This window comes from Moschus berezovskii, chromosome X (genome assembly GCF_049115385.1).
Source record: "Moschus berezovskii isolate FMDL1 chromosome X, NW_MosBer_1.0, whole genome shotgun sequence".
Lineage (NCBI taxonomy): Eukaryota > Metazoa > Chordata > Mammalia > Artiodactyla > Moschidae > Moschus > Moschus berezovskii.
The window spans coordinates 43,092,235-43,105,328 of NC_142488.1; the positions used below are offsets into that span (position 1 = coordinate 43,092,235).

The window sequence follows — 13,094 nt, forward strand, 5'->3', positions numbered from 1 at the left end:
GAAGTTTAAGATAGTGTATTTATTTAGAAATTCTGGAAATTCAAAGTGAATAAACTGCAATCATAGATTTAAGTCAAGAGAGATGCATTCACATATACACACGTCTGTTTGTCTTTTTGTATGTATTATATATAGTATTACACATTGTGTGCTTATATTCGAGAAGCCCAAGGAATGTTTAAAAAATGCAGAATTGTACCTTTTACCCCCACAAAGATAACCTTAATTTATTCTTTAATTCTTTGCATTAATATGAGCCAAAGAAAGATGACCCATTTAGGCAGTCCAGTGGTTAGGACTCAAAGCTTTCACTACTGACAGTGCTGGTTCGATCCCTTGTCAGGGAACTAGGATCCCACAACCACATGGTGTGGCCAAAAAAAACCCCCCAAAAGGTGGCCTATTTAATTTTTGGTACCTTAAGTGTTACTCCTTTCTGATTGAACTTGCTTGTTAGTTAAACCCATTCATTGATTGGTCTGATGTCTGGAGCTATCCAGAGTGCAGTTAATCTTTTCTCCTAAGTGACAGCTTTTAAAATATTTAAGTAATTGTGATCCACACAGTCAAAGGCTTTGGCATAATCAATGAAGCAGAAATAGATGTTTTTCTGGAACTCTCTTGCTTTCTCCATGATCCAGTGGATGTTGACAATTTGATCTCTGGTGCCTCTGCCTTTTCTAAAACCTGCTTGAATATCTGGAAGTTCACGGTTCACATATTGCTGAAGCCTGGCTTGGAGAATTTTGAGCATGACTTTACTAGCATGTGAGATGAGTGCAATTGTGCGGTAGTTTGAGCATTCTTTGGCATTGCCTTTCTTTGGGATTGGAATGAAGACTGACCTTTTTCCAGTCCTGTGGCCACTGCTGAGTTTTCCAAAATTGCTGACATTGAATGCAGCACTTTCACAGCATCATCATCCAGGATTTGAAATAGCTCAATTGGAATTCCATCACCTCCACTAGCTTTGTTTGTAGTGATGCTCTCTAAGGACCACTTGACTTCACATTCCAAGATGTCTGCCTCCAGGTGAGTGATCTCGCCATCGTGATTATCTTCATTGTGAAGATCTTTTTTGTACAGTTCTTCTGTGTATTCTTGCCACCTCTTCTTAATATCTTCTGCTTCTGTTAGTTCCATACCATTTTTGTCCTTTATCGAGCCCATCTTTGCATGAAATGTTCCCTTGATATGTCTAATTTTCTTGAAAAGATCTCTTGCTTTTCCTATTCTGTTGTTTTCCTCTATTTCTTTGCATTGATCGCTGAGGAAGGCTTTCTTATCTCTCCTTGCTATTCTTTGGAACTCTGCATTCAGATGCTTATATCTTCCCTTTTCTCCTTCGCTTTTCGCTTCTCTTCTTTTCACAGCTATTTGTAAGGCCTCCTCAGACAGCCATTTTGCTTTTTCGCATTTCTTTTCCTTGGGGATGGTCTTGGTCCCTGTCTCCTGTACAGTGTCACGAACCTCCATTCAGAGTTCATCAGGCACTCTATCTATCAGATCTAGTCCCTTAAATCTATTTCTTACTTTAACTGTATAATCATAAGGGATTTGATTGAGGTCATATCTGAATGGTCTAGTGGTTTTCCCTGCTTTCTTCAATTTAAGTCTGAATTTGGCAATAAGGAGTTCATGATCTGAGCCACAGTCAGCTCCTGGTCTTGTTTTTGCTAACTGTATAGAGCTTCTCCATCTTTGGCTGCAAAGAATATAATCCATCTGATTTCGGTGTTGACCATCTGGTGATGTCCATGTGTAGAGTCTTCTCTTGTGTTGTTGGAAGAGGGTGTTTGCTATGACCAGTGCGTTCTCTTGACAAAACTCTATTAGCCTCTGCCCTGCTTCATTCCATGCTCCAAGGCCAAATTTCCCTGTTTTTCCAGGTGTTTCTTGACTTCCTACTTTTGCATTCCAGTCCCCTATAATGAAAAGGACATCTTTTTGGGGTGTTAGTTCTAAAAGGTCTTGTATGTCTTCATAGAACCTTTCAACTTCAGTTTCTCCAGCATTACTGGTTGGGTCATAGACTTGGATTACCATGATACTGAATGGTTTGCCTTGGAAACGAACAGAGATCATTCTGCCGTTTTTGAGATTGCATCCAAGTACTGCATTTCAAGCTCTTTTGTTGACCATGATGGCTACTCCATTTCTTCTAAGGGATTCCTGCCCACAGTAGTAGATATAATGGTCATCTGAGTTAAATTCACCCATTCCAGTCCATTTTAGTTCGCTGATTGCTAGAATGTTGACGTTCACTCTTGCCATCTCCTGTTTGACCACTTCCAATTTGCCTTGATTCATGGACCTAACATTCCAGGTTCCTATGCAATATTGCTCTTTACAGCATCGGACCTTGCTTCTATCACCAGTCACATCCACAATTGGGTATTTGTTTCGTTTTGGCTCCATCCCTTCATTCTTTCTGGAGTAATTTCTCCACTGATCTCCAGTAGCATACTGGGCGCCTACCGACCTGGGGAATTCCTCATGCAGTATCCTATCATTTTGCCTTTTGATACTGTTCATGGGGTTCTCAAGGCAAGTATACTGAAGTGGTTTGCCATTCCCTTCTCCAGTGGACCACATTCTGTCAGACCTCTCCACCATGACCCGGCTGTCTTGGGTGGCCCCAAACGGAATGGCTTAGTTTCATTGAGTTAGACGAGGCTGTGGTCCATATGATCAGATCAACTAGTTTTCTGTGATTATGATTTCAGTGTGTCTGCCTTCTGATGCCCCCTCACAATACCTACTGTTTTATTTGGGTTTCTCTTACCTTGATCGTGGAAAATCTCTTCACGGCTGCTCCAGCAAAGTGCAGCCACTGTACCTTACCTTGGACGAGGGGTATCTCCTCAAGAACGCCCCTCCTCACCTTGAACGTGGAGTAGCTTCTCTCGGCCCTCCTGTGCCCGCGCAGCCGCCACCTCTTGGACGTGGGACAGGTCCTCTCGGCCACCGCCCTGACCTTGGGTGTGGGGTAGCTCCTCTTGGCCACGCGTCTGTGCCGCCGGAGCCAGCGTCTCTCACGTCTGCGCCGCCAGGTCAGGAAGCAACAGTTAGAACTGGACATGAAACAACAGACTGGTTCCAAATAGGAAAAGGAGTGCGTCAAGGCTGTATATTGTCACCCTGCTTATTTAACTTATATGCAGAGTGCATCATGAGGAATGCTGGGCTGGAAGAAGCACAAGCTGGAATCAAGATTGCTGGGAGAAGTATAAATAACCTCAGATATGCAGATAACACCACCCTTATGGCAGAAAGTGAAGAGGAACTCAAAAGCCTCTTGATGAAAGTGAAAGAGGAGAGTGAAAAGGTTGGCTTGAAGCTCAACATTCAGGAAACAAAGATCATGGCATCTGGTCCCATCACTTCATGGGAACTAGATGGGGAAACAGTGGAAACGGTGTACTCCTTGAAAGGAAAATTATGACCAACCTAGATAGCATATTAAAAAGCAGAGACATTACTTTGCCAACCAAGGTCTGTCTAGTCAAGGCTATGGTTTTTCCCGTGGTCATGTATGGATGTGAGAGTTGGACTGTGAAGAAAGCTGATCACCGAAGAATTGATGCTTTTGAACTGTGGTGCTGGAGAAGACTCTTGAAAGTCCCTTGGACTTGCAAGGAGATCCAACCAGTTCATTCTAAAGGAGATCAATCCTGGGTGTTCATTGGAAGGACTGATGCTAAAGCTGAAACTGCAATACTTTGGCCACCTCATGTGACGAGTTGACTCACTGGAAAAGACTGATGCTGGGAGGGATTGGGGGTGGGAGGAGACGGGGACAACAGAGAATGAGATGGCTGGATGGCATCACCAACTCGATGGACTCGAGTTTGAGTGAACTCTGGGAGTTGGTGATGGAGAGGGAGGCCTGGCGTGCTGTGATTCATGGGGTCACAAAGAGTCGGACACGACTGAGTGACTGAACTGAACTGAACTGAAGTAAAGTTCAAGTATCCCTGATGGTTCTCCTCAGCTCAACTCAGTTAAAATAATTTTCATATGATAGTTTATCCATCTTTCACCACACTTATAACCTTCTTTATGTTACCACCTGTTAAAGTGTGGCACCAGAACTTAAAGGTAATTTTAGAGATCTGGTCAGAGCAGACTTTGGTGAGCTGATTATTGTTGTTGATCTGTATAATGTGCTTCATTATTTTGGACCATGAATACATTTTTACTAGCCCTATTTCGTGGATGACATTTTGACCTGTAGTCGGCTTCAGTTTCTTAATCTTTTGTAAGTAGTCAGCTGCCTTTTACGTCTGTGACTGCTTTTAGGAATTGTGGACAGGACTGTATGCTTGCTTTTATTATATTCAACCTAAAAGTTTGGTTCATTTAACATATCAGTGATTAATATCTTAATGGGAATGAGTTTAACTACTAAGATGAATTCTTAGCATCCTGACTTGCAGCTCTTAAGGAATGGAAATGTAAGATAAAGAAGAGAAGGTCACTTGAGAACCTAAAATAATAACATGACATTGCTTCATTAATTCAAGAAATATTTATTAAGTCCCTATCATGTGATCGTGGGTTGGGATATGGCCCTTCCCCTGACGGAGCTTACAGGTGGGGGAGGCAGTAAGCATCTGGGAACCTGATAGAAGAAGGGCTTCAGAATGGGAACCACCGAACTAGGACTGTGTTGAGATAGGTGGCGCATTGGTAAAGAATCTGCCTGCCAGTGCAGGAGACGTGTGGAGGAGATCCCCTGGAGAAGGAAATGGCAACCCACTCCAGTATTCTTGCCTGGAGAATCCAGTGGACAGAGGAACCTGGCGGACTTAAGTTCATGGGGCCACAAAGAGTCAGACATGACTGAGCATGCAAAGAATGGTAGAAGAAAGAATGAAAAAGAAAGAAAAAAAGAGAAACCATTGAGGTATTTAAACGTACATTAGTTTTCTTTACCATTTGTATGTTCAGGTACTTAGCTTATCTTTCAGATCGAAAAAAAAAATTGTTTGTTTAGATGTTGCCTATACTTAACAGTTCTAAAATAGTAACAACTCATTTTAGCTAGGCAGTTTACCAAGCTTATCATAAAGTACTTTAATGCTTAACATAAGGCAAATCATTTATGTCTTTTTTTTTTATCAGCTCTAATCTTTCAAAGTTTAGAAATCGAGGATAATGATAATATTAGTATTCTAAGGTTTTTTCAAATAATAAAAGCAAAGCAGCTACCGAGCACAAACTATATTGAACATTGTGGATAATAGCATTGTAGTGAGAGGAAGATATCCAGTCTCTCTGCTTTGCTGGGAGAATCTTTGTTGTTTTTTAGGGGCTAAGTCATGTCCGACTCTTTTGCAACCCTATGGACTATAGCTCACCAAGCTCCTCTTTCTGTGAGATCCTCCAGGCAAGAATACTGGATTGGGTTTCCACTTCCTCCTCCAGTGGATCTTGCCAACCCAGGGATTGAACCCACATCTCTGCATTGGCAGGCAGATTCTTTACCACTGAGCCACCTGGGAAGCCTGGGAGAGTCTTTACTCTCCTTTGATTCTAGTATTTAATGATTAACTTGGTTTTTCTTAATTTTTTTTTCTAGTAATTAGTAAAGATTACAGGTATGTAAGCGCTTAACTATAAACAACTATAGGATTTAAAAGGGATTTTTATGAAGGGTTTTTGCTCCTCCCTTAGTGCAAGATATACCTTATTTTTTAATAGGTTTTTCACTTATAAAAATAAGAAATTTTTGCTTTCTTAGTGTTTAGCTTATGAGTTGTGAATTTGTTTTTAAGCTTTAAAAATTATCTAGTCTACACTGTTCATTAGCCATGCATCTATATGTAGCCATGTCTCTATATGTGTCTATATGTAGCCATGTGTCTAGTTTAAATACAAATTAAAGTGGGATAATTAAAAAATCTGCTTGTCTTGCACTGGTCATGTTTCAAGTGCTCGATAACTACATATGTCTAATGGCTACCGTATTGGGCAGCACAGATTATGGAACATTTTTGTCATTGCAGAACATGCTCTATTGAATGATGCTGAACTGGGAAAAATGGTTTTCATTCAAATTTCTGAGTATCCTTACACTGAAAGTACTATGAATCCTAGAGGAAAGGGGATGATTTTACTTGTGCACATTTTTTTAAAGGCAAGAATATAAAAGTAACCCTTTTAACAAATATTTTTACTTAAAGAAGTTTGCCTGAACTTTGTTCTAAATCTATACTAACTGCCTATCTTCTATGTTTAAAATTAGCCCTTTATTGAAACTTTTATTATAAAAATACTGTTTCATTCTAGATTATTTTATGAGTTAGTAGTATTGGAAATTTGCTCCATTTATTTACTTTCCTTTAAATGCTTTTAAAAAACTGTTTGCCTGTATCTAATGTCAGTGTTTACCTCAAATACTTCAAATAAATTCATGAGGTTTCACAGTGAAATGGTGACACGGGTGCTTGGAACCTTTATTCTGCCTTTTTGCTCATCTTCATTTCGTTTGATATTTGGCTCTGTCAGCATCATCTTCAACCATCAGCATTTAGTTGGTAGGTTTAGGTACATGGCTGGCTTTGTTGGAAATTATTGTGAATCTCTTTATCAAGTCGAAGTGTATCGGTATGTGAATTGTCCATTCTCATTTTTACCTGGTGGTGTGCTTTGTGATGATCAGAGTTGTGTATAGTACTCACTGTAGATGTGTTCCTTTGTTTTTTGGGAATTGGAAGATAGGTAATAGAGTATCATGGTAGTGGCATCAATGTTGCCATCTTTTTACATAGATTATTAAAACTTCATGTTTATGTCTTGAATTCTTTTTCAGCATGAAACTTTATTTGCTTGTAAAGTTAATGCTAATCATCCATAAGAAATTATCAGAGAGGAGTAGCAAAAGTTTATAAATATTTTACTAAGAGTTTTAAAAACAAAGACTATAACTAGCTTTATTTATAATGCCATTTTTAGCTTTAAAAAGTCACTTTATTTCGTGTAAAATTAAGAATTGTCATAGTCCTATAATTTTATAAATTTCATTGATGCTAAAAACACAAAAGTAAATTATTAAAAACACAGAAGTAAATTATATTTTTGTACTCTAACCATCTACCATATCAGATTATATATGACTTAAATAAAGAGGATCTTGAAATTTCATTCCTCTAAATTATAGTAATTTCTGAGATGTCAGTGTAGCATTCAGACTGTTTTATAGGGAAATAGAATGATAAGTTTTCAGTGACAGTGATTGGGTACATATGCACATGTAGATAGGTAAGAGTAGAATAAGAACGGAAGACAGTCTTTTCAATAAGTGTTAGACTTTAAGGATGGTAAAATTATTCCCAAATTTGCTTTGTTTAGGAAGACTTCTCTAAACTTGATAAATACTTGTGTATGTGCTTTGGATAGGCAAATTTTTAGGATGTAAAATTTGAAACTCTTCACCAAAGGCTCTATATTTCACAGGAGAGGAAAAATCAAGGCATTTTAAGTGGGTACTCTGCCCCACATCACATCGAAAGCTCTTGAAGCAGTGGTGAAAGGAATTTTTGATAATGGAAACTATTTTCTTTTTGGTATACCAAACCTGAGAATGTACTCATACATTTGAGAAGCCATGCACATTTCTTGTTTTAAGGACTCCAGAAAACTAACATGTAACAGTATTATAGAGTAGACTGTTAGGAGGGAAATTTTGACAAGATTATTGGGATGCTTGAAACAATCTTGGAAGAGTTTTTTTTATCTTAACGTAAGTAGAAGGTAGAGAAACAATTATTAAGTGCTAAGCACTGTGATGAACCCTTAAGAGAAATCTTCTAATTTTAATTCTTTAATCAGCCCTTTGAGTGTTATTAAAACTGAAAATCAGAGAGGATAAGTTCCCTAGGATCTCCTGTAGCTAATGACAACTGGAATTTGTCAAACTCCAGAATTCTCTTCTTCCCATCATTCATTTTTTCCCTGTACTCTCTTGGATTACAAAAAAAGAATGATATCCTTAAAATATGATTTTCTTCAGGGAAGAGGCAGTGACAGTGAGTGCATATGCATGTATTGGAGCGGGGGTAAAATTTGGAATAGAGTTAAGAGTTGGTGGGTTTGAAGTGTATTGTCAAGATAATTGAACAACAGATTATGGTAGTTTAAATGGGTAAAGGTTATGGTAAAAAGTAGCTCCTCAGTATAAATGGTAGTTATTATTACTCTGGAGATTCTGTGAATTCTCACATAAATCAGTAAAGTTCTTCCCATCTTTGGATATATTTGTTTATATCAACATGAACCACAGTAAAAATTTAGATTTATAGCTAATGAATAAAACTATCAAAGTGCTCCTTCATTATCTTCTTTGGCAGATATTTCCATCTTACAGATAAGAAAAGGACTTATGCCATAATTAGTGGCTCTTTTAATAAACATGTAAGTATTTTAGCAGATTGATGCTTTGGTTGTATCTGAGGTAGAAATAAAATATATTGGTTTCTTGGGTGATTGAATGGAGGATTATATGCATAATCTCAGAAGGAAATGAATTTTAGGGTTTTGTCTTTTTCTTAAATGTTTGTGTTTTTTTTCTAGGCTGTTCGCTGCTACGAATCTCTAATCTTAAAAGCTGAAGGAAAAGTGGAGTCTGATTTCTTTTGTCAATTAGGTCACTTCAACCTCTTATTGGAAGATTATCCAAAAGGTAATTTTTCCCCTTGTTAATTACTGTTTGATTTATATATGTATTCAAAATAATTGTAATCATACTCTATTGAAGGTATTACTATTTTTACTTCTAAGAAATTGCAAGCTTATGAACACCCCTAAACAATGAGAAAAAAAGAAGTAGAATAGATGGAAATGGGAAAAATTCACATGACTCCATGTAAATGAGCAAGTTGACCATTCAACTAAACTGATAGCCACCTACATGTGTACTGCTGTTTCATTTTGCCATGTAAAAAGTGCCTGTGTTTTAAAGGCTTGACCATAATAGAAAGTGAGCCACTGATGAACAAGTTTGGAAAAGTAACACAAACCCTGCATTTCTATTCTTTATCTTTTAACTTCCATTTTAGCTTGAAAATACTTGAATGAAAATCTGATCTGTAGCCATGTTGTTATAAAGGTAAGTAACAGAGATGGTCACACTTGAGCTTGAGCAGTGGATAAAACATTTTTTTATTCATTTGAAGATTTTTTTTCCTGTTGGAAATAAGTGAGTTAAGTAACTGAAGGTAGGCCCCAAGACACATCCTTTTTATGCTACGAAGCTGCTGACACAGGCCACTATCCACTTGGGAAGTTAAAAGCACCCCCAAATACCATACACCTCAATATCAAAGGCAAAAATTCATAGCAAACCAGTAACATTTTATAACCAATAACATTTTAACACTTTGATGATAGTAAACATTTTAATGGGAGTGGATGGACTTATGTTTGTTTTCCACAAATGTATTTAGTAGGCTGAAAAACTAGAAGGTTGTTTCAGGGCTAGAGCAAAGGATTGTTGATGCTTAATTATGCCTCTTTTATAATAGGTCAAATACTTTCCTAATGAAAATGTGATTTTTACTTTGAGACAGGTATACCATGGAGTTTGAAGTTAGGCTTATATATTTCCCAATTCAGCTGTACGGTTCAGTTGCATTACTTTTAACAGATTATATCCCTAAGCTTCTGTCTGTAATCTGTAGAAGGAGGGGAGGAAGTACTAGCTTCTCAGGTGTTTTGGGATTCCTCTGTGAAACTAGTTAGTACTTAGCAAAAATGACTTCAGGATAATAGGTATTCAGTTCAGTTCAGTTCAGTCGCTCAGTCGTGTCCAACTCTCCGCGACCCCGTGAATCACAGCACGCCAGGCCTCCCTGTCCATCACCAACTCCCGGAGCACACTCAAACTCATGTCCACAGAGTCGGTGATGCCATCCAGCCATCTCATTCTCCGTCGTCCCCTTCTCCTCCCGCCCCCAACCTTTCCCAGCATCAGAGTCTTTTCCAGTAACACTTAGTTAATCTATTGAATGTTTTAATTTTAATCAAAACGGTTACTTAAACCATTGTATAAAAGAAAAAATACAGAGTTCCGTGCAGTTTAATTTTTCAATGCTGCACCTTGTGCTTGGAGACTACACTAGTTTTAGAGCATATAAACAGAGACCCAGACTTAGGTTTGCATATGAGGCTGTATGTCCTTATTGCTTAGTGGTCATTTAAAAACTATTTATATTAGCTTTTAAAACTTTATTCATCTATGGATTTATCTGCGTTTTCCTTTTATAAAATGTTTGGCTGTGAAGGTAATGAGAACTCTAGGGATATTTGTTTTGAAGGTGGGATGGGGTATGTTGCAACTAGACAGTGTTGACAACCTAGTTGGTAGGAATAATCTAAATAGATGGGAGAGGAGAAGGATAACCTAAGGATTTAAGCCTTTGAAAAGATCTACCCTGTGACCCATTTACTTACTGTGTAGATGAACTGGCTGTTGATAGGTAGGCAGTAGGTTGACTGTAATAGGAGGAAGAGGAAGGAGAGAATGGATGCAGAGGCATACATTTGTATTTCAGATTTCAAGCTGATGGCTTCTTAGGAAATAAGATGTGAGTTGTTTGAATTCATCCTTGAGGCTTTATTGACTGCATTCACATTTAAAAAAAAATCCTTTAAAAATACTTAATTACTTAATTCTTTCTATCCATTCTCTTCACTGTCTTCCTGTAAGTCCCAGACTAGAGCCATTCTCTAGTAACCACTTAGACATACCGTCACCATCTCCACAAATTTATGGAGTCATTTGTTACCTAAAGGCTACTTCCTCCTTTTTTCATTGAAAGCATTGCAAGATGAGAACCTCCCCAGCTCCAGCTAAATGTTTAGAGAACAGATTATAAACCATAACTTATTGGGGAATAAACACAAACCACTCAGTGAGCATGTGAGCAAACCGCTCAGATGTGTTTATGTGGGAGATTTACTCGCCCTGTTTATTCTGAGGAACAGTTCCTTATATACTGTTCTGAGTTCTCTTGTATGTGAAGTTTTCTGAGTTTGGGGTTCCTTATGAAAAACTGCTTCTACTTTTTGAGTAGAAAATGGTAGAATCTGTTTTGTGAATATTTTGTACTGTGGTTTTTCTGCCCTTATTCTGATCTCATCTGCTTCCTTTTAGATAAGATAGGATGAATTTCTAAACATTTCTGATCTGTATATAGTATACTTTGGTTATCATTTCTGTTATGAATTTATTCATTGAAAATTATCTTTTCTGTCATTTCAGAGGAATTTGGAGTAGATAGAAAACAGGCCCTTTTTTAACCCTTGTAGTTGGTAGTATTTATGAAGAAATAAAAATTTCTGTCACTTGATTTGGTCATTTGGTTTCTAGGAATTTATCCTAAAAAAGTCATTGGTTAGAGAATTGTGGGAAAATGGAGGCTGGAGGCTCATTGCACTTAGCCTCATGTTGGTTGGATTCCTCTGAAGTGAGTTTAGCTTACAAGATGTTTAGAAAGAAATATCTTTAGGATCAACACTTATGTGGAAGGTGGGAAATGGAACCAGAATTGGACAGAGGGAGAAGTTAAACTGTTACAGCCTTGGCCAACTCCATGGAGACCTCTGGAGCTAGAATGGTCTTTCAGAAAGCTATCACAAGTTGGGTCATGATGACCAGGCCTTTTTCATCTATCTGTCTTGTTGGTCGATCTATCTATCTAGGCTGCATTGGGGGTCTTAGTTTAGTTGCAGCACATAGGATCTTTTGGTGTGGCTCATGGACTTAGTTGCCCCAAGGCAGGCGGGATCTTCGTTTCCCAACCAGGGATTGAACCTGCATTCCCTGCACTGGACTACCAGGGAGGTCCCTTCATGCCTTTATACTCCATCCATTCCATATTGGACGTGGAAAGGAGTGTGACCTCAGGCAGGGTTGCTTTCTGCAACTTATAGCAGTCACTGCTAGAAGCTCTTTTTTGTAGGCATGACTGCCAACAGGTCTTCCTTGAAATGGGATTCGAATGGTTCTTAAGTTTCTACCATACTTCCTTTCTACTCCTACACCCATAGCTAAACCATCAACCTCAGCTGAACTAAACAGCTCATGGGGCTGTCAGATAGACTTAAGCCATGTAGATGGTACTATGATTTCTCTTCTTTGGGTTAAAGAACCCCTGAGAGAACAGGGCTGAAGGACAGGTGTATATATTCTTGTGGATATATGTGATGGATTATAGGAGCAGTTTAATTAATAGAAATCATATGTAAATATTTGAATATGTATGGAAAATTACGAGAGAATAGTTATTATAGATTGCTTTAAAAATCAAGGAGTAAAGTACCTCAGAATACACAGCAACATGAAAACATAGAAATTATATTTCAAGAGACTTGGTGTATAGATAGTAAAAATTCCAGAAGTAAAAAAATTTATTGAAGGAGATATAGTAATCATTCCTGATATTAGTATAAAAACCTTGAAACTTTTGCAAATAGTTTCTTCATGGTTTGTGGTGAGCTGAAAGTTTCCCTGAAATTGCACCCAATGATAGATTTTTCTCCCTTTCTTTCTTCTTTCCTTCAACTAATTGGTCATTTGTTGCAGTGTCTATCACTTTTGGGCAGAATAGGTTTTGGTTGTTTTAGTTCCTCAGTAATTATAAATAGCCTGAAAATCTTCCTGACCGAGGGATTGAACCCATGTCTCTTATGTCTCCTGCATTGGCAGGCGAGTTCTTGACCATTAGTGCCACCTGGGAAGCCCAATTATAAATAGCTATGGCAAGTTACATCAAGAATTGCTTATGTGGTAAGTTGGAGTTTGGCCAGATTTTTTTCCCTGTCTTTCTGTGTTTCTTGGGTGGAATGACAACACTCCATAGTGGTAAAGAACCTGCCTGCCAGTGCAGGAGACATGAGAGACGTGCGTTCGATCCCTGGGTCAGGAAGATCCCCTGGAGGAGGGCATGGCAACCAACTCCAGTATTCTTGCCTGGAGAATCCTGTGGACAGGGGACCCTGGCGGGCTGCAGTCCATGGGGTTGCAGAGAGTCGGACATGACTGAAGCGACTTCACACACACGCACGACTGAAGTGACTTCACACACACA

General features: G+C 38.4%; 1 protein-coding gene across 5 annotated transcripts in view; it reads left to right on the forward strand.

Annotated features, from left to right (window-relative positions):
- KDM6A (lysine demethylase 6A) overlaps positions 1 to 13,094 on the forward strand; it is a 192,874-nt gene that overhangs the window by 59,676 nt on the left and 120,104 nt on the right. For all 5 annotated transcript variants that reach the window (XM_055393513.2, XM_055393512.2, XM_055393514.2 and 2 more), the window contains exon 3: positions 8,578 to 8,686. In XM_055393513.2, coding sequence (XP_055249488.1) covers positions 8,578 to 8,686 — 109 coding nt within the window. The remainder of the gene's footprint in view (positions 1 to 8,577; positions 8,687 to 13,094) is intronic.